General features: G+C 47.3%; 1 protein-coding gene and 1 long non-coding RNA gene across 3 annotated transcripts in view; one reads left to right on the forward strand and one right to left on the reverse strand.

Moving 5' to 3' along the window:
• The window catches only part of SLIT3 (slit guidance ligand 3), a 588,416-nt gene that overhangs the window by 5,094 nt on the left and 558,314 nt on the right, over window positions 1-25,008 (reverse strand). Inside the window, exons 30-35 of one of the 2 annotated variants that reach the window (XM_036884704.2) lie at window positions 23,749-23,886; window positions 21,995-22,235; window positions 19,509-19,639; window positions 11,988-12,142; window positions 10,578-10,863; window positions 9,370-9,578 (exon numbers count right to left, since the gene is read on the reverse strand). In XM_036884704.2, coding sequence (XP_036740599.2) covers window positions 9,370-9,578; window positions 10,578-10,863; window positions 11,988-12,142; window positions 19,509-19,639; window positions 21,995-22,235; window positions 23,749-23,886 — 1,160 coding nt within the window. Of the gene's footprint in view, window positions 1-9,369; window positions 9,582-10,577; window positions 10,864-11,987; window positions 12,143-19,508; window positions 19,640-21,994; window positions 22,236-23,748; window positions 23,887-25,008 lie in introns of both variants that reach the window. The other variant, XM_036884703.2, reaches the window with a different exon arrangement.
• Window positions 5-9,362, forward strand: LOC130680632 (uncharacterized). Its single transcript, XR_008993668.1, has 3 exons — window positions 5-691; window positions 6,020-6,264; window positions 8,620-9,362. It is a non-coding gene; the product is annotated as an uncharacterized LOC130680632 (long non-coding RNA).

Raw genomic sequence — 25,008 nt, forward strand, 5'->3', positions numbered from 1 at the left:
CAGAAGAGGTTAAGGTCAGGGCATTGGTGGGGTAGATGGCTGGCAGGACCATGGGCAGCTCCTGGGTAGTGTAGGGGCCAAGGGCAGGCTGCCCCAAGGTGTGTCACTCTGACAGGCAGACTGTGCTGGAGTTGAAAATAATCTAGGCCCAAAAAGCCAGAAAGAAACTTTGGGCTTCCTGCCCCTTAACTGCATAAAAGGCTTCCGATGGAGGAACTGCTCCAGCAGGGGAGCCACCGCCATAGGGAACTCCTTGCTTATGAACTAGGTGTGGTAGAGAGGGAAGTGGCCAAGTCCGGTAACATTCCTCTAGGTCCCTTCCTTCTGTGTGGCCCCTCAAGCATTTGGTTACCAAGGATTTACATTCATATTCCTGTGAATTGCCTTCCTTCCCTTCCCTTCCCCCTTCTCCTTAGTTTAGGATGAGGTCTGTACCTCCTTTTCCCTTATTGTCTTTGGAGTCTGTCTGTGGATTACCCTAGGTACATAATTAAACTTTGACACGAGACAGATTAACAGGAGAAAAAACCAATTTGTTTCTTAGACCAGCTAAAAGAACCTTGAAGGGTAGGGAAATTCTTCCTCCCCAACAGCTGGCATAGTCGGAAGGAGACTTGAACTCACTGGCCATTGCTTGCTTCAGTCCTCTGCAGATGAGAATGTGGGACATCTGATGGACAGCTTGTGGAAGGTAAGATTTCTTACCATATCATCCTCCTTGAATCTCTGGGGGTGTGATGGGGCAAGAATGCTGAGAGTCTTTCTCTTTCTGAATTTAGATTAGCAGGAGAAAATATTGGTGGAACTAGGTCTTTGGGCTTGATGACTCTTGGTAAATTTGGTCTGTGTGCTCTTGGCTTTGCTGATCGATTTCTTCCCAGAGGTGGTCTTTGTCATAAGAAGAAAAACCACAGGGATAAAATGCAGGCATAGGCCCTGTGAGCCTGCCGTCTGAGTCTGCCTCACAGCCTGCTGAGTTCACGGTTCTCACCAGACTGTCTGTGCAGACCAACTTTGCTGTGGGTGAATGTGCACAGTAGGTTAAGGCTGTTGCTATGGGACAACTTGGAAGCCAAAGCTGTAACCTAGGTGGGCACGGGTTGAGCAGTTAAAGGCTGTTAGGGCATTTGCCATCTCAACAAGATTCCTGTGATAGGACAAGTTGATCACTGAATGGGTTGGATTGTTACTAGGGCATTGTCACTTCAAAGACACGTCCATGCAATGAGTTATACTTTCAAACACACATGGCATGTTTAAAACACCCCTGAGGCATGTCCCTCCTAGGTATTAGTTTAGTTTCCAAGAAGGCCCAAGGCTTAGCTAAAGCTGTTAATGTCCATGTAAGTTTTCCTTTTGTCTTATTGCATGCCTTGAAAGTTTAGCTTTGTGACCAGTGAGAATATTCTCTCTGGCCTCCACCACCAACCAGAGGACGTGTGTACCATGTGCACCTGTGGGCAGCCCAATAGGCTGTGGATCCAAATACCTGCATTCTTTGTCTCACTCTGCCAGCTCTCAGGGAGTTTGTCATAACAGGTCCCATCCCCTAAGGGACTTTTTTAATCTTAGCCTTTGTTGCTTATTACAGCCATCCTTAATGCCTGTGCAATGAAGGTCTTTGCTTAGACTTTGGGAGTGAACTTTTTAGACCATAGGGTCTGTATCATCTATGCCCTCTAGGGATGTTTCTTGTGTCCATGGTTTAAGCCTGGAAAGTTTCCTCTGGGTCTTTCCATAAAAATGGTTATGGGTTTGAATCACTATGAAGATCCTACTTGTCAATGAACAGACAATGGATCCTTTAAATGGCTATATTTGAAAGAAAAAAATCTTTTTGAAGAGCTCTCAATTGTCTTATTAGTGTAATGGCTAGCCTCAGGGATTCTGTTCACAAGATAAAAGAACTGAAATTAGGCTTGGAACAAAAATTAATATCCACATCCAATACAAATTCCCCTTAAAATCCCGCCCCATCTGCCTGTTTTTACTTGCTTTCTGCATGGATGTATAAGGAATACTTAGACCTAATTTCTAGGCCCAAAGAATACATGTTATTCCTATATCTGCTGAAAGCCAGGGTAGACTTTAACAAAAGCACCAGAGACTGGAGGTAAGGCTTAACTTTACTTCCACTTTCCAGGGCTCTGTAATCAGGCTCCACCAGGTTCAGGCAATCCTATGCAATCCCCTCTGCAGGTGTATCCTAGACCACCTTCCCTGCACCCGACCAAGAGAAATTTTTTTCATGACCCCTGGACAGCAGCAGATGTTTGACATTATACAACTCTTTAATCTCTATGCAGAATATCCTACCAAATTTAGAGCAGTTAGAAAGATTAGTGGCCATTCACAACCCCCTCACTGAGGAAGCAGTGGGTCAGAAGTTCTGTTGGGCCCCCCTGCAAATGACCAATAGAATGCCAATATTCTGGGGCTGATGAGAAAGGAAATAGAATTCGTGATGCCCCTTCTGTTGCAAATCCATACTGATTGGTTATTGATCCTCAGGAATAGCTTTTGACTTCTTGTTTGTCTGCTTGGCTTGCTGCCTCCCTGGGTCATGCAGCTTGTTGATTCTATTTTTTGGTTGTCTTTGGGAGTGACACTAGATCTTGTAAATATCCTTTGCATCCCCACTGAGGATGCCTCTTGCCTCCATGGGGGTTGTTTGATACTGTCAGAAATATTTACTGTTTGCCCCAGATGAAACTTGACAGGATGTTTACAAGGAGTTAGTAATTTTATGACAAAAAAAGTTTTTGGCCAAATTGGAAGCTGATAAATAAATACAGATAGAAATATTTTTAGGTCTCCCCTAAGCTAAATGTACCCAGAGGGAAAGAAAAACCTTTCAACAAAGTTGAATGGAAGTCAGTCCTTGTTAAACAAATTGGGTCTTTACTGGACCAAGGTGTGGCTCTAGAAGCAATTCAAAGCCCACCCTAGTCATTTAAAAATGCTTGTAGATATTAAAATAGACTAGGACATATGCAAATAGGATTGTCTTGAACTTGAGGAAAGGAGAAATTTAAATATTATCATAAGCGTCTGAAAATAGGCAAACATGTCTTCCCTACCAGGACTTAACATTGAAAGGAAACTAGGATACTTTGTGTTTTTGTAATAAAATTTTTGCCCCCATCTTTTCTAGGACCTAAGAGCCATTCTTTAAATGCAAACTTTAGGGAGAAGTTTCTTATCAGAAAAAGAGAGAGAAAGGAAGTATTTAGAACTTGGGTAAATAAAATCCCCACAAATATAAGTAACTAGAAAATCTTTGCATTTGTGTTTGGCTGTGTGTGTGTGTGTGTGTGTGTGTGTGTGTGTGTGTGTGTGTGTGTGTGTGTGTGTGTGTGTGTGTATTTATTTATGTAAATGGGAGATATTTTTCTATATCTGGATGGTATTGCTAAAAGCAACTGGTTTGAAGATAGGCACTTGTAAAATTTGGGCATTCCAAAGCTCTCAGAAATTCTTACAGGAACACAAGTGTTTTTCCAAGTTCATATGATCTGGGGAAATGCTCAGTATTAAAGCTCATCTAAATTTGGTTTAATTAAAAGAGACATGTCTTTAAGGTTATCTGCATTAGAATTAGAACTTTTAGTCTGCTGGGGTTTACTTAAAAGCCAGTTAATTATCTCCGTTACAAAATTGTTTTCCCAAAAAATGGCTTGGGGAAAAATGACTGACTTTGATGTCTAATGAAGTTTTTGTGGGTAATATAGACATGGCTTTTCAGAACAATTAAACTAAATAGATGTAACATGTGAACTCCTTAGCAATAATTATGTGTTATGGTATATGTACCTGAAAATAGCTCACTTAGGTTACCAAAAAGACTTTCAAGATAAATTAAATTCATTGAATATCTAGACATGACAAAACAATGAAACATTCATCAGTGAACACAGGCTTACCTTTTTCTGGTGTTCTTATTACAGATAAACCAAAGATAAATTGTGTTTGTTAGTAAACATTTTTGTGCTCATTGAAAGATGGCACTATGAAGCATGTTTCTAGAAATTATGAAATATTCATACATTTGCCAATCTAAAGAATGCTGGCATTGTAACAGTTTACATTAACTTAGTTTTCACTAGAAATTAAAGTTTCTAAGAGTTCCTACGGGTTAACTACTTGAAATGAGGGTGTGGGTAAAATTGTAATATTTCCAGAATATCTCGCCTGGCTTTAGTATATCTGCATATCAATAGGCGTTCAGAAGTGGAAAGAAGTATGGCTTTAGTGCATTTGCGTCATTCCTCAGGGGTGGAGAGAAGTTCATCTCCATATCAGTGGGTAATTACCTGGGTAACGGGAGGGCTTATCTCTACCGGAGAGGTGACCGGGAGGGCCGGTTTTGCTTCTGCCAGAGCAGGAGAGAGAGAAGGCCCAGACTGCAGTTCGTAGGCAATAAACAGCTTTTAAACTTTATTTCTCCCATTGACTGACTTCGGTTTTTAGAGGTATTTTGCCCTGGGATTTCTTTTCCCCGGACTGACAGAAGGAAACATCTTCATATGCAAAAAACCTAGGATGTGTGCTTTATGTGAAATAAGGAATGAGAAATGGAAATACATTTTTGTTAAAGGAAAATAAACTATTTGTTGTAAAGAGAGGCTGGAAGAGGGAAAACAGGACAAAATCTAAATGTAAAACGGAGAATTGTAGGTTTGTGTAAAAGGAATCTGAAAAGGAATTTAATGTGTGTTCATACTAAGATTAAAGTTCTGAGGTTTAATATCAAGTACACTTTAAGGTTAGAATTTGGTTTTCCCTTTGTGAAAAGGACAAGGTTTTCTCCTACTGTCTGTTCTTGATGTTAAGTGATTGTGAAGGGTTTTTCTTTGCCTTAATTATTTTGTCAGAATAATTTCTTGTGCTTCATGTTGTCCTAATTAGGTCTTTGATTACTTAAGAAAACAATCTTATAATAGGGGGAGTCTAGTAATAGGAACCATAATGTTCAAGTAATTGTACATTAACGATCAAAAAAAAAAAAAAGAAAATCTTAAAAGAGCTAAAAACTGTATAACCTTATATGTGCCTTTAAAATCTTTTATTGTCACATGGGCTAAATAAGTATTACATTTCATAATGACCTGTGATCCTATTTAATCAAATGTTTAAACCTCTTAATATTTTTGACAAACTTTCCAAAACCAAATTCTAAATAAAGTCTTTTTTACCTCTGGTTAACTCAGAGATTTTCCAGAGGGCCCCTGGAACATATCAGAGGATTTTCTTCTTATAAAAGAGAGATTTAGGTAATTAGGCTTATTTATTTAGTATGTTAAATGGGAAGCATTGTCAGATTAGTAATGTCAAACCTAGATTATATTTGTGTAAAAATATGTTAAAATGTGTTCTAGCCATTATGCAAAACTTTCAGAAAGTTGTCTTGGTATGTTATTGACTTAAAATGTTAGGAATAACCAAATTTGTTTGCATTATAATGAACTCTCATCAGATCTTTATGTCCATTTCTAAGTCGTTTGTCATTATAGACAATATTGTTTTCTTTGTGGCCATTTTTAAGTCTTTTGTCATTTGTAGACAGTTTTTTTTTTTTTGCTCAGATGCTTTTGCAAAAGTGTCCCTGCAAAAGAATTTCAAGGAGATTCATGGAAAGGATTTTTGACAAATACAGGTGTTACTGATAACTTTAAGATCATAAAACTGAACTACATAAAAATTTACAGAACTAATGGAAAATTGGATTCAAGCAGAACAAGAATTACATGGCGCTGAAACTAACTGAGGGTGATGATTTAGATTTTTGATTTGAAACATTTCTGGTTTTTAAAAAAAGTTTTGTCCAGATTTATGGAACATGCATCCTCTTAAACTATGACTTAGATCAATTTGGTAAATTATACCTCTGTAAGCAGAATTGAAACATTGTTTTTCTTCCTACCTTATCCTGCTAGAATTCAAGAACTCAGAACTTTTATTTTCATGGCAATATAGTTATTTGTATAAGTTCAATAAAAACCTGTTTTCCTTGTAACAGGACAATTGAAACATTGGTTATATTACCAAGGCTTTGACTGAAATGTCATATTTAAAGGAGATGTGCATAGACTCAGATACGACCAGACAGTGCTAAGGAACCAAGGTTGACAGCCAATGAAGTCCCTTGGAAAAACTGGCTTGGTGCTCTGCTTATAGCATTCTCAGCAGCCAGGTGAGAAGGCCAATTCCTGGCTGATGCAGGAACCTTGAGAAGGGAAGTAATGCAACCCATAGGTATTGCAGGTGAGTCTTGGCTTTCCTGGCCTTGAGAAGGCTTTGAAAGTTCAACCTCAAATTCCTTATGATAAGAAGATCCAGCAAAAAGCACATTTAAAAGAGCCTATTGACCAATTGCAGTATTGCTGCAGTGTAAATAATCAGGCCAAGTCTTTTTGAAACTAGTTTTAATTTGGTTACTTCTGATAAAAGTGAGGGTGATTTTAAAGATAAACTATGTGTCAGTAGCACACCTTTATGGATATTAGAGTCTAATATTCGTTGTAAACTGGACTAGATCCTTATTTGGAAACTGGAATCTAGTTTCCTCTAATGTCTGGCTACAAATCTCCGAAACAATGTTTTCAATTTTCCCCCACACTTAGCTCTCAGTGTTTCCAAATCAGAAAACTGCCCTTTATCCTGAAGCTTGTACAAACTGAAGATGCACATCTTGATATAAACTTGAGAGAAACTACCACAGCAGCCCATGTTTAGACAGTCTTTCTGCCCGTTGCTGTGGAACAAATGGGAATTTCTGACCAGAATTCCTGCCTGGCCTTAATAGCACCCATTGTATATATAATGAGTGTGCACATCCATGGAATGTTTACTGGGACAGAGTGGCTGTTCAGTTACCAAGTACCGGTCCAAAAGGGGTAGAGAAGAAACACCCATTCTCTCCTCTCCTCAGTTCCTGGTATGTACTTGGTCAGGCGCCTGCCAGCACCAGAGACATGTCCACAGAGTTCCTCCCAGGGTGAGGGGCGGGAAAGTAGAGGAGGGCTCTGGGAGAGAGGGGAGCGTGCAGCACCATTGGAGACCCGGCTCCTGGGTGAATGAAGCCTGAGCGGGAAGCTTGGCGAGAGGAGGAGGGGAGCCAGAGCAGATGAGAAACTGAGACCTACTGCAGTGAGAATAAAATCCCCTTTAAGCCCCCAACTTCTTGCCCTCGCCTTTATTTGGTCTTACTTAATTCATAGAAACTTGCCCCAAGCAGGGAACCCCCTCCTCTGAGAGCAACAGCCACTCAAAAGGATTATCAGAGACATTCTAACTACAAACCAAGAAAACCCCTTCAGATCACCACTTCCCGCAGTTCTGGGACATCTGGAAATCTCACTGTAGCGCTCAGACACTCGGTTTATAATTTCTTCCAACCATTAACCTCTGTTTCATATCCAAAGAAATGTCTCTTATTTAATACCTGATTGCTTGAACCACAGGCCTAATTTTGGGAACACACCTGCATCACCACCTCCTGAGAGGAGTTCAAGTAAACTGACCTATTGTCAGGACTCTAGACACAGATTCAATCAGCCAGATCGGTCAACTCAACCTTTAATGTGATACTTCCCTGGAAGTTTTAGAGGAGGAAACTGTGGAGGCCAAGGGCAGGTCACCCGAAGCTGTGCTGGTCTGGCAGTCAGATTACGTCAGAGCTGAAAATCACCAAGGCCCAAAAGACTCAGAAAGAAACTTTAAATCCATTTTATGCAGTTAAGGGAGAACCAGTAGAGCCATCACCATAGAAAACTGCATTACAAAATGTACTAGGTTTGGTAGATAAGACAGGAATGTGACAGGCTGATTAAATTCCTCTGTGTCCCTCAATCATTTGTTTACCATCTATTTGTTCTATCATATTTGCGTGATTTACTTCCAAGTCCCAGACCCCTACCCGCTTCTGCTTAGTTCAGGCTGAAATATATAGCCAATTGTCCTTGATTGTCTTTGTCTCCTGTCAAGGTTTAATTACATACCTAGCGGAATCCAATTTGATTTTTAGACCATCTAGAAGAACCTCAAAGGGTAGGGAAAATTCTTCCCAACAGTAGGCTGGTCTGAAGACCATGTGTACTTACTCGTTCACTCATCCAACCATCTCCCTACCTAACTCTGCCACAAATACTAAGCGCCTTTTCAGTGCCAGGCTCTAAACGAAGGTCCCCCAGATATAATGATGACAAAAGCAGGCATGGGCCCTTCCTTTGAGCAACTTGAAGATCAAAGTAGATGTGGTGAGCTGGTAGACTATGGGCTAAATCCTGTTCCCAAATTTGATTTCACCACCTGTGCTTAAAAATCCCAGATTTCACTTAAAAAATTGGGCTTTTCGGCTTTGAAAGCCAAGAGGTCTGGCAGAGCTGAGCCTGTGTCCCTCAAGTGCAATGACACACAATGACAGTGTGTTGGCTGGGGCAGGGGACCCCTCCAGTTTGCCCAAGTCCCCACCACTCTCATTAATCATTTGAATGAATGTATTTGTAATAATGACATGGGACGGATGGGCTAGGGAGGGGAAGGGCGTCCCTGTATCTGCTGGAATCCCCTGGACTCTGACCAACTCCTTATCTCCATTCCTCTTTGTCCTCATTACAGCAGCGAGCATCGGGTGCAGAAGGAAATGGGCTTACAGCCAGATCCTCAGCCGCACATCCCTGAACCTCATTTTCTTGTCTGGAAAGGGGTGGCATATTTCCCTGTCCTTCCTGCTGCTGCACAGGCTGTTATGAGCCTCATTGTGACTGAGAAAGGGCTTTAGGCATTTTAAAGTTTCAGGTGATTAATGTGATGTAATGTGAATACTGTTAAGCTTGAAACAATTTTTAAAAATTGAGATTGTTAAAGAATCAGAGAGACAACTGATAATGGGCATGTGTGCAGTGTGGGGAGAGGAGAGTGTGGATACGGATGCATGTTAATTGGGCATCTGGGTGAAGGGAATATGAGAGCTATTTATATTGTCCTGGCAAGTTTTCAGTTGAATTTGAAATTGTTTCAAAAATACGTTATTAAATAAAACTTTAAAAAATGGCCAGTTTTGGTTAAGAATGGTATTTCAACTAGGTATAAAAATGCAACAGTCTCTAGTGGTGTGGAGGGGAGGCAGAGAGGAAGGGAGGATTTTGAACTGTGATATTTTGGTGCTAAATCATTACACAGCAGTGGATAAATGATGCAGAAAGGTATAGTATTGGCTCCGTTTTCAAGGTGAGGGAAATTGGGAGGGATGAACTTGGTTAAGTCACTCTCTAAGTGGCCCAGTGGGCACTGGAATGAGTGGGATCTGGAGCCCAGCGCTGGCCCCTCCTCCTCCTCAGGTGCTCTCTCCCATGCACACAGACCCACCTTGTTCGCAGTGCTCTCCACTGAAGCTGGGCTGGCACAGGCAGTAGGGCTCCCCTTGATCTGAGATGTGACACTGCCCGTGGTGACACTTGAAGGCTGAGCAGGGGTTGGTGGAATCATTCTTGTGGTCACATAAGGCCCCTCCGTAGCCCTCTACACACTTGCACACATATGAAGTCCCGGTTGCCACACATTTCCCATGAGTGCATCTGCTGACAGAGGACAGGATGAGAAGGGGACCAGGCTCAAACCTGGGGACCCAGAGCTCTGGCACCTCAGGCCTTCTCCATCCCAGGGTCTGACCTCTGCCAGCACAGTGGCTCCACATCAATCTTTTCTTAAAACCCGGCCCCAGGGTCGAATAGGCTGCATTCTTATTTTCTACAATCGCCTCTCCTCTGCTGCTTCTGTTCTGTACATAGTCTAGTTCACATCTCACAGAAGGAGAAACTGATGCCAAAGTCTACATTCATAATCATGATGCAGCACTGTCTCTACTGGGATGACATTCAGAGCCAGGATTCACTGTAGACATATTCATTACAGAGTCAAAACACACAGTCAAGAGCCACACAGGAAACCCAAACCTTTTCTAGCTGCCCATCATTCCTGATTCAAAATAATCATTTCCCAGCTTGTTCAGCCAATCAAATTACCAGTCTTGGTTCTGGTGTTATTTTTGACTGTTTCAGGTTTCTTAATACAGATGGTATTAGGTTTCTTGTATTTAGCACAAGGCCTGGCACATTGTAGGGCCTCAGTAGATATTTGTCAAATAAATAATAAATGATTGTGCCATGAAATGGGATTCGGCTGTGCCTACTATTCACACCTGGTGCCTGGCCCAGGACCCTGAATTGGGGTGGAAGTTTCCCCTCGCTCCACGTGCCAAGCAGTGTGCTCCCAGGGCTGCATCTGCCAAAGCAGACCCTGATTCGCACACAGGCAGTGTGGAGGCTTGTGTGGCTCCCAGCAGGTTCTAAAGGCCACTTGGCAGAGGTGGGTTTTCAGCATGGCCCTGGCATGCAGTTGTCTCTGGGCAGGACCTGCTGTTTGAATGTTTAAGCTCTCAACCTTTTCAGCAGTCACATTTACACAGTCTGACCACCATTCTTCCAATGTCCTTCAGTGCCCACTTCTTGGGTGGGACAGGGACTGAGTCCTCGCTGTGGGCCTGAGAGGGGAGCCTGGGCTCTCAGGACACTGACCTGTGGCCGAGGCAGGGGTCCCGGACCTCCTGGTCGCACAGTGGGCCGGTCCAGCCAGGGTGGCACTCGCACGCCACGCTGTCCTTCTCTACCGAGCGGCACAGGCCGTGCTTGCACACGGTGCAGGACTTGCAGCCTGGCGAAACCCCCAGGGACTGTGGTGGGAGGGCTTTGAAGTCCTGCAGTTCGTTGTTGATGCGCACCTCATGGATGCAGCCGTGGAAGCCACCCAGCGGCCGGTCTGTGCCCTGGCGCAAGGCCGAGAGGCCCGTGGAGGTGGGGATGCCTGTGGGAGGGGCACCAGGACAGCAGCCTGAAGACCCACCCCTGTCCACTCTGCTCAGACCCCCCATCAGAGCAAGAACGGGCTCTTTATGTGTTCATAGTTAAGTGCTCACAGCCCTGCCTCTGCTGTCCAGTACAGGGAATGGGCCAGAACCTGGGGCCTTGTCTGTGCATAGACAGGCATCCTTTGTCCTGTGCTGTGACTCTTTAAAAACCTTGAATTTGTTGTCAATATTTAAACATAGGAAATCTCCCATACAAATCCATATTTCGGGTTTCTCTAGAAGAGTCTGGCCACCCACAGCTACATGGCCACAGTGATTGGATGAAGACCCCTCCCTCTCGGCACGGAAAGGGAAGCATGGCACATCCCGCTGGGTCCACACCAGCCTCCACAGCCCCTCAGCCCGGGCCCCGCAGGAGAACACGGGGCAGGAGAGGGAGCGTTTGGAGAGGAGGGGCTTGCGGGAGCAGCCTCGGTCAGGGGAACTTTGAGGGTCTTCACTGGGGGAGAAGCTGCGTCCCTTCAGGGGCTGGGGGCTGCTCTGGACTGGGTGTTAGCAATGCAGATTCCTGGGCCCCTCCCTGTCTTCCAGAGGGAGACTTGGCGGAGAAGTCTCAGGAATCTGAACAAGCTGCTCTTTTTCTGCAAAGAACCCTTTGAGAACTACTGGCCCAGGGCTGCATTTTAGGCCCCGACTCTGCCAAGCAGGTGGCTTCTCTTTCATCCTTTCTACAACCTTAATCTCAAACCTATTCTACATGCATTAGCTGAGCTTTCCAGGGTCTGAGGAGGCGGCAGAGCCCAGGGAATGTGGCCTGAAGCCTGCAGATCAGAGGACCTGGCCTCCATCCCCACTCCATCTTCACCTAGCCCCACCATCTTCTGAACAAGCCGTTAGTTCCCAGAAGGAGCCCTGCCCTCCCTCCTTTCCTCTTCTCCCTGTGACCTATTTATGGATAGTTTGGTTGTCACTTCCTCCAGGGAGCCTTCTCTGATTTGGTTTGACAGTGGGTGCTGAGCTAAGAGCAGAAGAACACCGGCCAGTGGGCCTGGGTGCTGGTGCCCGATAACAGAGGGCAGGTGGGAGGTGGCAGGGGTGGTAGAGGGGAGAAGGGCTTTACCTCCAAGGTAGAGGGGGCTATTGATGCTCACTGCAGGCTGCTTCTGGGGCTTCCCAAGGCTCTTGGGGACTCCTTTGTCCACCACCAGGTTCAGTGTCTGGTTTAGCATCACCAGCTCCACGCTGTGAAACTGCCCGTCATTCACTGTCTCCACGCTGCACAGGGGAGAGCCAGAGGATTTGCTGAGTGCCTTCAATGGCTGGGCACTGGGCTGTGAACTTGACCTGCACTTCACTTTTCATTTGGAAATAACTTCAAACTTACATAAATTACAAAAATAGAAACAGTAACAGAGAATGCCTATTACACTTATAGATTCTATTAGCCCCATTTGCTTTATCACTTTCCTTCTTCATATATACATATCTATATCTGTAACTATCTCCATGGATATACACACATATGTGTATATATATGCATATGGATATATACAGTTTTTCTGCATACATAAGCTATATGTATAGTATGACATACATACACCTTTACTGAATCATTTAGGAGTAAGTTGCACACCTGGTGGCCCTTTGTCCCTGGCTAGCTCAGGGTGCATTCCCTAAGGATAGGCTATCCCCTCACATAAGCACAGGGCAGTTCTTACCTTTGGTAAATTTAACCTTGATACCATGCTTGTATCTAATGTGTCTGTATTCTGATTTTTCAGTGGACCCCATAATGTCTTTCATAGCATTTTTTCCCTTCCAGTACAAGATCTCTTCTAGGGCCAGGTACTGCATTTGATTACCATTTTCTGAATTCTTCTAGCATTTTGCAGAGTTAAACTCCATCCTCAGTTTTTGTTCTACTATGGATTTTTACTCTCCAATGGGACCACTATTTACTTAACATATTTTCTTCTACTGCTCTGTGTACCCCTTAAATATCAAGAAGGCAGGCATTATTGTAAGAAATGGTGTCCATGAAAAAAATATTTTGGTGGGATTGCATGCTTTTTCTGGTATATATGAAAAACATTACCTCATCGTTAAAATGTCAATAGTTGGTCTTTGTCCCACCTAAACTCATCTCAGGCACTGCCAGCAGTGTGCATACCACATCTGGGGAAGTAATGCCTACAACTCTCCTGCAGGTGTTCACAGAGTCACAGACAGGACAAACAGAAGCCTAGGGAGGCTAAGTGATTTGCCTAAAGCCACACACCTACAAAGGCACGGAGGGGTTTAAGCCAAGGTCTGCTCAGCTTTGAAGTCCACACGCGTTCCCTTTCCCCATGACGCCCCCACAGGACCAACGGCAGCTCCCCAAAGGCTTGTGAGGCATGAGAGCCGAGCACGGTGCCAGATGGGCCACTGCTATTTTATATGAGCCTCATGAGAATTCTATGAAGTGGCGCCAGATATCCCATTTCACAGAGACTAAGGCCCAGAGAGGTTAAGTAATTTGTCTGAGGTCACCCAGCTCGTATGTTCCAGAGACAGAACTCATAGACAAACGTTTGACTCCAAAATTCTGCCTTTTCCTCTACTCTATCCTTGGCAGGGGCTGGGAGGGAGCAGCTATGGGAGGTGACAGAGGAGTGGGGATACGGCACTCCTTCCCTGAAGGAAATGGCAGAGTTGCAGCTGAGCTTCAGGTGTGGGCACTACATGTGGAGCGTCCCTCTCCCCGTGAAATCTCCTTGGTGAATCTGCAGGTGAATTATCTCCAACAAGAGGATCCTGGCATGGAGGTGGTGCTGATGCCCCAGGCAGACAGGGACAGTTTCAGAGACTGACTCGGAGTTGGAAACCTCAGCAGCCAAGAAGGTGAGGGAAATGCTTGGGAGAAGACAGGCTGAGCTGAGGCCCAGGGGAGAAAGCACGAAGCCCATTCCAGCCCCTTACTGTGGGTGGAGGACGGCCAGTCACAGAAACAGATCCGCTTTGGTCTCAGTTTCCTCATCCAAAAAAGTGGGAAAATAACTCAATTACCTGATGATGAAATCAGTAGCTACATGAAAGTGCTTTGTAGCCTGTAAATTACTAGGAAAATGTGAGCAATTATCATGTGTTATTTAGAATACTAGTAACCACAATAAGAACCTACCATTGTCTCCAAATTAGCTCTACTGCCAATCTCTGGGAGAAACTGATGGCAGAGAGGGAATATGTAGGTGCCCAGCAGCCTCCCAAACACATCAAGAACTCTCTTCTCATATCCACCCATCCATCTGTTATCTGTCCTTCCACCCATCCATCATCCATCTCCCGTCCAACCATCCATCCATCTATCCAACAATCCATCCATCTAGCCCCCTTCCACCCATCCACCCACTTGGCACCCACCCATCCACCATCCGTCCATCTGCCCACCCATCATCTAACCACCCAACAATCCACGCATCACCCATCCATCCATCCTCGCTCTTTCCCTCCCTCCCTCCATCTATCCATCCATCCATCCATCCATCCACTGAATGTCTACTAGGAACCACATTATCCTAGGTGTTGGGATCGCTGGCAAACGGACAGACAGGGTGTCTTCACTTACAAAGCTCACCTCTCTTTCCTTAGTCTCTCCTCTAAGTCAAATAACCATCGAATCAATCTAAGGCCTGGTCAAGAAAGAGAGCAGTGAGGGAAAGAGTAGTAGTTAAAAGAGTTGCTTGGGGGATCTGGTTTTGTAATGGGGAGTCAAGAAGCCATATGAAGGCAGGACTGTTCTGTTTCAGTAGCTTCCAGCTTTCTCAATGGTCAACTGAGGATAAGGCCAAGGAGGCCTGTGATCCTGCAGCCTAGTTGGTGGTAGTGGGTCGGGGAGAAGGGCTGCTGTGAAGAGACCACAGGCTTCCTTGATCTTGAGCCCTAACACAGTTTTCTAAACACACATGAAAAAATATGCAGATGTATCTCCTAATCATCTTGTAAACTGATGCTGTCCTGAATGAAAATGAGCTCTCTATTCCTTGAGGTGTATAACTAGACGCTGGACAGCCACCCGGTCAGAGAAAGAGCTGTAGAGAGGCTATAGCTCTGGGCAGGTGCTCTTGGCATTCCCTTCCCACATTAAGATTCCAAAAGTCTGAGGCAGCTGCTTTTCATGGTAGAAGCACAGTCACAGTGAACATTCACACACCATAACCCTTCCCGGCCGCTGGCTCTGGGCCTGTTCTCTTCTTTCCTTCCTGCACTCCCCCACTGGCCCAGGCCTTGGTGCACCACCACCGAGGGCATCTGGCTGGGAGCCAGTGGTTTGGTCGGAGCCACAGGAGCAGAGGGGACCGTGAGGCCATTGGCCCCTGTCTCTGATGGGGCCCTGGCTGCCCGGCTCCCTGGAGGTCCTCCCCTGATGCCCACAAGGAGAGTCCTAGGCAGGCCCCTTCCTCTAGGTTCACCTCTTCAGCCATTTCGGGGCTGGAGAGGTCGAGTATCACACTGGGCCCTCCAGCTGAGGGACCCTGGGCCAGTCACATCACTTCTGTAAGCCCCAGTTTCTACTTTGGTGCAGTGGCCTGGTGATGATGTCAGCCTCACTGGGTTTTAACAGGCAATGCATGACCCCTGAAACCATGCAAGTGCCCAGTAAAGGGGGAGGTGATGGTCTCCGTGGCCCTGACCCTGGCCTGGAGGAGCTGGGTGTGGCAGGCGGGACTGAGCAGGCAACAGGCTAGTGAGCCCCAGAAGAGCTCTTCTACTGATTCTTAACCGTACAGCTACTGAGGCCTTTGGGTTTCCATATGCCTTCACTGGCTTGTCGCACCTCTGAGGAGGGGACTCATGTGAACCCCATTTTACAGCAAGAGAACCTAAGTAACTTGACTGAGGTCCCACTGCTAGGAGGTGGTGGAATTGAGGTTCAATGTCAGGATTGAGTCTGAATCCAACCCTCCCATAACCTTGTCTGTGCCAGTAGATGCTGATGGATTCACAGGCTGCCTTCTTCCTGGCACAGCGTAGGGCCTCCTGGAAACAGGCCTAAAGCCAGTGGTTTTCAAATCATGGGTAGGTGGTGCTGAAGGCTCGAATTTCTTACCACCATCTTCCACATCAGGATAGCTCCATTTCTACTTGTTTTTTTATATTTTATTAAATCTTGGCCTATCAAGTAACAATAATGAGAAAAATGGCTCTCCTGCTACAAAAGAAGAGAAAAGAATTGGGGGGAAAACCCCCACCTGCTGTTAATTCTTAAAATAATTGACCCTCCTGTGGTTCTAAGCTCCATTACCAGCCTCCTGGAGAGAGACTGGGGGATTGCAGGGGAAGGAGGGGGCCCTGGCCAGCACGGAGTGGGAGGTGGGGAGCATGGGAGGGGTCAGAGCCAGGCTGGACAGCTCCTGCCTGTGTCTGGCAGGAGGACATGCATTGGCCAGAGTGGCCACTGAATTCTCTTGCTTTTCATATCAATGGAAGGCGGGTGTCGGGTGCTTGACAGGGGAAGACACTGTGCTCCTCTGTGCTAAGCACCTGGCCTGCATTCCCTCATTTAACACTAACAACCTCCCGTTGGGAGGTGCAATTTTTCTCCATTTTATAAATAAGAAGCTTAAGGCTCAGAGTCTTAAGGAGTTCAGCCTGAAGCCTTAAAGTGGAAGCGATGGAGGTGGGACTCCTATCCCGTCTCCCAAGCCTTGGACCCTGCTGCCACTGAAAATGATCCTCAAGGCGGTGGGTGTGCTCACCTGAATGGCTTGTGGCCACTAGGTGGTGACAGAGCCTCACAGGAACACAGAGTTCCTGGCATTTTGGTTAGGCAGCCACCCAGGCCGCACACCCCACTGCAGCCCCAGGACTGGAGCACGGGACCTGGCCCACCCTCCCTCAGATTCAGCACCATGGGAGAATGGCGTTTGGCGGCAGCCTGAATCCTAGCTCTGCCACTCACTGGCTTGCGTGCTTTGGGGCCATGGACTTCATGTGAACCTCAGGTTTCTCATCCTTGACACAGGGGTGATGACACTTGCCTGGGCTTGCGGTAATTAAGGCCATGGGAGCCAAATAGAGCTCTGTATTAAAACGGTCAGCATTTAAGTGCAGATATTTCTCATAGAAACCCCGAATTTCTAGCTTCTATTGGTGCCCCACACAGCCGCACCTGCTGGAGCTGAGGGTGGATGCACCTTGGACAAGGCCTGTACCCCTTAGGCTGCCACAGTCCCCACTATTCCCTGAAAGCTCAGGCTACTTTCCCCAGGTCTGCTGCCTCGCAGGCAGGAAATGATGCCTAAAGCCCCTCTGACAAGTCCTGGAAGTGAGGAATAGTGAGGTCTGCCTCCATTCCGGGGCAGGGGGCGGCTCAGGTGGGCTGTTCTGTGTACATGCCCCGGGGCCTGGAGCAGAACCTCTGTGCCCTCACGTGGGGCAGATGAACACAGTCAGGCACCCGCAAGGAGAAGGCCACAGAATCCAGCTGCCCCAGGCCTGTGTGTCCCTGCGGGGCCCTGGCTGTTCACTCCCCTCTAGGGACTGGTCAGTGGGGGCCTCAGTGTGTAGCAGTCCTCAGGCTGCCGGCTCCCCTCAGCAATACCAGGCCTCCCTCAGAGACAAGTGTTTGGAAGCAAAACCATTTTTAATATGGGATTTCTGGAGTCTTGGGCCCTTTAGGATTGAAGGGCCACAAAGGTCTGTCACCAGGCTTGGCATGTGGATCCAGGCCTGTGTATCCCTCACTAGGTTCTTCCCACAGGTGGGAGAAAGAGCCGGGGGTCTCCCCGGTGCCCCTGCTAACGCTCATCTGACTCCCTGACAAGGGCCGCAGGAGACAGCAATGCTCTGGGTCTCCACTTCATCCCTCATGCCCTGAGTCAGCCAACAGCAGTGCTCCACATTCCCACCGATGACAGCACCCCTTTACTAAGTCACCCCTTTGCCCCTGTGGGCAAAGGCTTGGTTTCCAAGTTCTGGACAGAGCCCAGCCCCTCTGGAAGCCTGGCTGTCACCTTCTGTGCTCCACATGCCCACATAAAAGTTCAGTTTGTCAAGCCCTCCCTCCACCTCCAGCCCTAACAGTACTCCTGGCGGTACATCCTGCTCTTAGCCGCAGTGCACGGATGAGGAAACAGGCAAGAGGTTGAACAGCTTGCTCAAACCCAGGTGTGTCTGACACCACAGACGGCCCCTGCCCTCATCTCTCTGTCCCGTCCACTTAGCCATGACCAGCAGCTCTGCGGCGTCCTGACTGTGGGAACTCAAAGCCATGGGGTGAGCTCTCTGCCTGGGATCCGTTGTACTCGACTGCCCTAACCAGGCTGCTCTTCCCCCACCCACCTCCACCCGCTACCATGAACCTTTTCATTGTCCCTTAGGCTTGTGATTGCTGTTCCCCTAGCCAGCCTGTCCACCTGTTCTGCTCATCAATTTCTTCCCTTTCTTCAAGACCCACCACAAATGGATCCTCCTCCAGGAAGGCTTCCTGTGTAAGCTGGCACTCTTCAGACTTGGGCATCAGAATCATCTGGAGGCTCCTTACAACAGGTGCAGGGCCCTACCCCAGCGTCTGGCAGCAGGTGCGGGCTGGGGTCTGAAAATGTGCATATCTAACAGGCTCCTGGTCCTGCTGCTGCCCCAGGGGCATACTTCAAGAACCGCAGGTTTAACCAGTGGTTTTCAACTGGGTTTGTTGGAGGTATACTGGGGTGTTCCTGACAGTATGAGAGAAGGGGAGGCCTTTGCTCCCTCCAGCCCTGCAGCATAGTTTTGCTTCTGTGTAGTTACCATTCTTGAGTTCAATATAAAAGATTTGATTAAAGAAAGGATTTAGTTACTGGGGAAAAAAGTCTGAGAATTGCTGCTCTTGACCAGCTCCCATCAAACATGCGTGTGCTTCCAGGAGCAGGAGGCCAGCCTCTGCATGTGGGTCCTCCTCACGCACTGTGCTTCCCTGGAGTAACGACTCGCCTTCCACAGGCGGGTTAATGTGGTTTCACGTGTAACGCAGGTAAATGTTTCTACCAGTTATGTTTTTTAACTATCACAAAAATATTTATAGCTAAGATAATTTTTCATTTTAATAGTTTAACATTTATTGTACTGAGAAAAAAAATCTAACATTGAACTAGCTGAAATCATGGATATGACTTAAGAGGAAGCTAAATTTAAAAAGTGAGCAGTTTAAGCTGATGTAAGGTAGCATGTTAAGCAATAGTACAGCTGACATAGCAATAATGTAAAAAAGACCAGGGTGATTGTCAGAAAGACTGACGTTTAGGGAAAACTGTCCTTCAGAACAGTTTGAAAGTCACTTAAGGAGTAGTCCTGCTCTCTCAGTGCTCTGGAATTTCTTTCCCTTGAGCTGCATGCTCATCTCCGCCTGTTTTCTTTCTTAAACTAATAAAAGATTAGGATGACATTTTGAAAAGGGCATCTCATTAAGCAGCCTTGTCCCCATTGGAGCGCAGGTCTCCTGCACAGTCGCCAGCTGGCCATTTATCTTATGGTAATGAGGTGTCATCTCCCCGCAGGGCCTGCCTCCTTCTCCTGCCTCTCCCTCCCACCTGCCACTCCAAGGGGGAGTGTGCGTGGGGGGCAGGGAGAAAGGCGGCAGGGTGGCCCCGCATCTTCTGGAGGGAGGGTCCATGCCCCTTACCTGTACACCGTGGTCGGTGGGGAGCTCAGGCTGTCGTAGACAAGCCTCACGTGGCCCTGGTACAGCTCCAGCGCCAGGGGGTCGTTGTCTCCCTTGTAGAGGAGGATGCCGTTGTCCTTGTCAGTGGCCACCTGGACAGAGGCACGGGGTCAGGGCTCCCGGGAGACCTGCCCTTCCCTGTCCCACTCCCAGAGCCCTCCTGCAGGCGGCAGCTTCTGAACGAACCCCAGATCCGCATTCATGTCTCTATTTCCTCTTGCCATTTAGTCTGTAAGTCCCCAGAAGGACAGTCTATACTTCTATTCTAGTGAATGTTGATAGAGCAGTTTAATTCAACAAATGTTTATTCTTTGTTATTGAGTAATCATTATGTGCGACTATGTTTACATATACAGTTGACCTTTGGGCAACACAGGGAATTACGGGCAACTTCCCCTGCCTCCCACATGCGGTAAAAGATCTGTGTATAAATTTTGACTCCCCCAAAATGTAAATCCTAATAGCCTACTATTGATTTTATGGTAAGCGATAAAACAGACTAGTGTCTACACATATTTTATGCATTCATGACAGCTTTTTCTTAATTTTTTCATATTTTCAGGCTACATAGTTCATCTTGAATTTTTTCAGATTGTTGAAAATCTTCAAAAAATTTTCCAATGTACTTATTTTAAAAAATCTGTAAGTGGACCTCTGCAATTCAAACCTGTGTTGTTCAAGGGTCAACTGTATATATAATGGACAATACCATATATATTATTTTATTATATAAATATATATGCATATATACATATATATACATACATACACACACACACACATATATATATATATACACATACATATATATATATATGTCAGGAGCCCTGAGCTCTAATCGAGCCTCTCTCTGTGGCATACAAAGTGATCCCACCCAAATCTCTGCCCCTCTAAGGGCCTCTGACTCTCGTATAAAGTATAATAATAATTATAGATAAAATGCTAATAATAACCACTTAATTTAATGTTTACTATGAAGTAGGCTGTGTGTTAAGAGTCATCTGGGGGATTTTTTAAAATACCAGTGTCTGGGCTTTACCCCAAACCAATTACACATGAATCTCTGGGGGTGGGGCCCAGGCAAAGATAATTTTAGTTCTCTAGGAGATTTAATGTGCTGCCCAGGCAGAGAACCACTGGTTTCAGAAGCTGCTGCCCAGAGGGCTGGGGTTCTCCGGCCTGCGTGTGGACTCCCACCGCCCGGCCCAGGTATAGTCTGAGGGACAGAAGGGAAGCAGGTAGCCTGAGAGGACATCTGGATGCCTGGGGCACTGGGTACTGCTCTAGGCACCTGACATTCCTGCCCCTGGGTGGGTGGGACTGAGGGAAGAAAGCGGGAGGGCAATGAGGAGAACCCAGGAGGGGCTGATGGCAGCCAGAGCTTCCTTCTTGTTTGTGCCCAGGGGCAGCCCCACTGAACTGTAAGCACCACAAGATGAGGCAGTTTGAACTTGTGCCTTTCTGCAGCCCCATTGCCTACAGTGGTGCCTGGCATGCATAGGTGCTCAATACATCTTTGTTGAATGAATGTTTTCTCCATGAGCTTAAACCTGTGCTACTGTGGCCAAGAGGAAGGCAGGGCCGCAGCTGGGGCTACCCACTGGCCTGCTCTCTCTAGCTGTGTCTTTGGAGTTCCTCATTCTCAGCAAGTCTGTAAGTAGGGGCCTGCTTTTCTCAATCATACACATTCCCTGCTTTCCCCAGTCTGCCATGTAGCATTTAGGTCGCCTGAAGTGAGGGATTAGTTTGGAGTAAATGTACTTAGGACCACATGTAGGGAATCTGAAAGATGTTAGTTGGTAAAGAATTTGCTTTGTGCTAAATGGACTTCTAGTCCCTGAAAAACACCCTGCTTGTCTGTGCCTCTGGGCCTTTGCACATGTTGATCTGTGGGGCTAGACTGCTTCCCCACTTCATCCTGCTCTGTCAGCCCCTCACCCTTCCATCCCTTTCCAGGCTAACTCCTAACCCTCCTTCAGGTCTCAGCTTAGCCAGCGTTGCCTCTGGGGAGCCTTCCCTGCTTCTGCCCAGCAGGCTGGGGTCACTGCCCCACTTATTTGCTCTCACAGCACTCAGGGATGTCATTTCCCCTTCCCTTGTCATCCTGCCCTGGGAAAGGGGCTTTGTGCAACTTATCTACCATGGAATCCCCACTGCTAGCACGCTGTCTGGCATATAACAGTTCAATGAATATTTTCTAGAAAAATGAGGGAATGAGGCTAGAAGTGGTGGCTGCTGTTGGCAGTGAGGGCTGGCCAGGAGTTGTGTATACAACCCTCTGGACAGAACTGGTCCAGATGCCCTGAAGCTGAATTTTTGTCCTTGATGACGCTTTAGTTGGAGGGGGCAGAGCTGCTATGATCTGGGGCCTCCCACCTGTTCTGGAGACATTCAGAGCTTGGGGGCATGTTGGGGTGTTTTTAAGCACTGGGTGGGGTGGGGCGCACCTGCAGGGAGATGTTTGTCTGGGGCCGGACCTTGGCAGAGGCCAGTTCCACGTAGGAGTCCTTGCCCACAAAGTTGACGGTGATGAGCTTCTCGCACCTTGGGCCGGCGAAGCCTGGTGGGCAGCGGCAGGTGGGCTCCTGCTGCACCACGATGCACTGGGCCCCATTCTGGCACTCATACTGGTCGCAGGGGCTGGTCTGCAGCAGGACCATAGGTGGGGGGTGCTCGCAGAAGAGCCCGCTGAAGGAAGAGGGGTAGCAGGGGTGGGGGGAGAGCAGGAGAGGAGACAACCATAGTTATTTGGGCCAAAGAGCCACTAGTAGAGAGGGGGAGAGTGGTGGGAGCTGGAACCGGCTCCAGCCCTGGCCCTCACTGGGACAAGCCTTCTCTGCTAAGCCCCAATGGCCCCGTTTTTAGAATATCAGGGTTGGACAAGAGTGTAGGACCCCACATTTCATTGTCATCAGAATAACTTGGGATGAATGTGTTAAAAGTGCAGATTCTTGTCCATTTGTGGAGGAACAGATAAGCAAAATGTATATGCAAATGATGGCATATTATTCAGCCTTAAAAAGGAAGGAAATTCTAACACAGGCTACAATACAGCTGAACCTTAAGAACAGACATTACGCTAAGTGAAATAAGCCAGTCACAAAAAGACACATACTGTTCGGTTCCACTAACATGAGGTAACCAGAGCAGTCAAATTCAGAGACAGGTGATTGCCAGGGGCTGGGGCTGGGAGAAGGGGAAGTCAGGTTTAATAGGTACAGGGTTTCAGTTTTGCAAGATAAAAATATTTCTGGAGATGGATAGTTGGTGATGGTTGCAAAACAGTGTGAATGTACTTAATGCCACTGAAATGTACACTTAAAAATGGATACGATGGCAAATTTTATGTTATGTGTATTTTTACCACAATTTAAGAACATTAAAAGAGTACAGATTCCCGGCCCCTTCACTCTACTCCCAGTTCTAAGTAGCTCTGGGGTGGGGCTCAGGACCTCATATTTTCACAAACGTCTGATGCAGAGGGTCTCAGCCAGGCCTTAGAAAGACTGGCCTTGGGAGCCCTGTGGCTCCTTCCCGGCTCCCGTCCCTGGAGGCTATCGCATGGTTGGCTCTATGCCATCCAGTGGCTGATGTACATGGACCTGTCACCCAGTCTGGCCCCTCATAAGCGTGGTCCCTGACTCCCCTCCAGTCCCTTCCTGTCAGTGCGGGAGCTCGACGTGGAAGCCAGGCGTCTCTTTCCACATACCCACAGACATCTCCTGACCGCCTCTCCCCTTTCTTATCTGGTTTCACCGATTCCAGTGACTGGCCCCAAGGACCCCTGTTTGTCTCCATTTTCTGCCATTGGGGCATCATGTTTTTGTTCTCTAGCCTAAAAAGAAGATTCTTGACCACATGGCCTCCCCTACCCTGAAAGCTGGGCTCTAAGATGGAGGCATCTTCCGTTAGATGCAATCACACCCAAGCCTGACATTATGTGAGCAGGACCCTAAGTCTAACTTCTGCGCAGTTGCCCTGGGTAGATTTTCTCTCCATCTACAACACAGGTTTAATGACATCAACCGGGGGACTTGGAAGGTCTGAAGAAGATGTGGGTGAATGAAGCATCACAGAAACCCGGGCTGGGCTGCCTGGGGGTGGGTCTCCACCCTGGTTGCCTTAGTGTGTCAGTCCCCAGCCCACTGCCCGCTGCTGTCTGGTCCAGATGTCTCCTTCCTGAGAGGCCCCTCCACCATACCTGAAGCCCTGGGGGCAGATGCACGTGTAGGCATTGACCGCGTCCACACACTGGGCCCCGTGGCGGCACCTGTGGGCCACGCAGTCATCACTGTCCACCTCGCAGAGCTTCCCACTGTAACCTGGGAGACATTCGCACCTGGAACACAGCAGAGTGAGGCTGTCCCATGGGCCCAGCCAGCTTCCAGATGTCCTCTCCTCTATCTGTCCACATTCCTAAGTACCCCTCAACTCGCACAGGCTCCCCAAAGCCTGCCCCACAGTCGGTTTCACTGGGCATCCATAGCCTCTGGTCCCTGTGAGCCAGTCTGTCTGCTTCATGCAGGGCTGTCCTGTTTTCAGGAGTCAGGCTGAGGAGCCCGGGGCTGGAATCACAGATATGGGCTTGGACCTACGACCTCCTCCAGAGAATTAACATGCAGCTCAGTCCTCCTTTGTGCTGGTCACTGCGCTAAGCACTGTTCACTGTCTCACTGAGGCCTGCCAGCACCTGATGAGGTCTGTCCCCCTCCAGTACCTGGGGAAAGCGGGGCTTTGAGGGAGCTGGAGTGATTCTCCAAGACCCTCCCAGTTAACACTGTCTCGTTCACACTTACTGATTGCCAGACCTGTTCTCAGTGCCTCAGCCGCTCATTCCCTCTGTTTCAGTTTCTTCATCTTTAAATGCAGTTGGTAATAACTTGTTATTTATTGTTCAAAAATTAAGTGGCATACTTTGTGCAGTGCACTTGATGCACCCTGAGCAAATAGTATGATACATAGAAGGTGATGAAGAATTTGTTGCTGTTTGTACTCCCTTTGATTCTGTGTTACTGCTTTTCATTATTCCCCCAAGACTGGTGCTGGGGTAAGAAGGGCAAATGGCCTTGGGAGGCCTGGGAACTAGCCTCCTGTTCCCCAGATGAGAGGACAGCAGCCGCTGCCCCAGCCCAGGCCCTGCAGGCTGAGCTGCACCCCCCGGAGCAGCGCCTCTGCTGCGCACCCCTGAGCCTGCTGTTCGGGCTTACACCTGGCTGGGGAAGGCTGCTGCAGCCGAAACGTGGCCTCCCTGAATGTGGCAGCCACACACAAGAAGGTGACCAAACACCCTCTGGACTCTGCTCAGTGGGATTGCTGCCTGCAGCTCTGGAAGGAGAGCTCCGAGAGAGATGGAGGTGGGAGGGGAGGGAAGGAAGAAGGGGGGTAAAGGAAAGGGGGGTATATAATCAATCAATCAATCTCACAATTAGTCAAAAGACACAGAGAGAGACTTACAGACACC

Source organism: Manis pentadactyla, chromosome 2 (assembly GCF_030020395.1).
Source record: "Manis pentadactyla isolate mManPen7 chromosome 2, mManPen7.hap1, whole genome shotgun sequence".
Taxonomy (NCBI): domain Eukaryota; kingdom Metazoa; phylum Chordata; class Mammalia; order Pholidota; family Manidae; genus Manis; species Manis pentadactyla.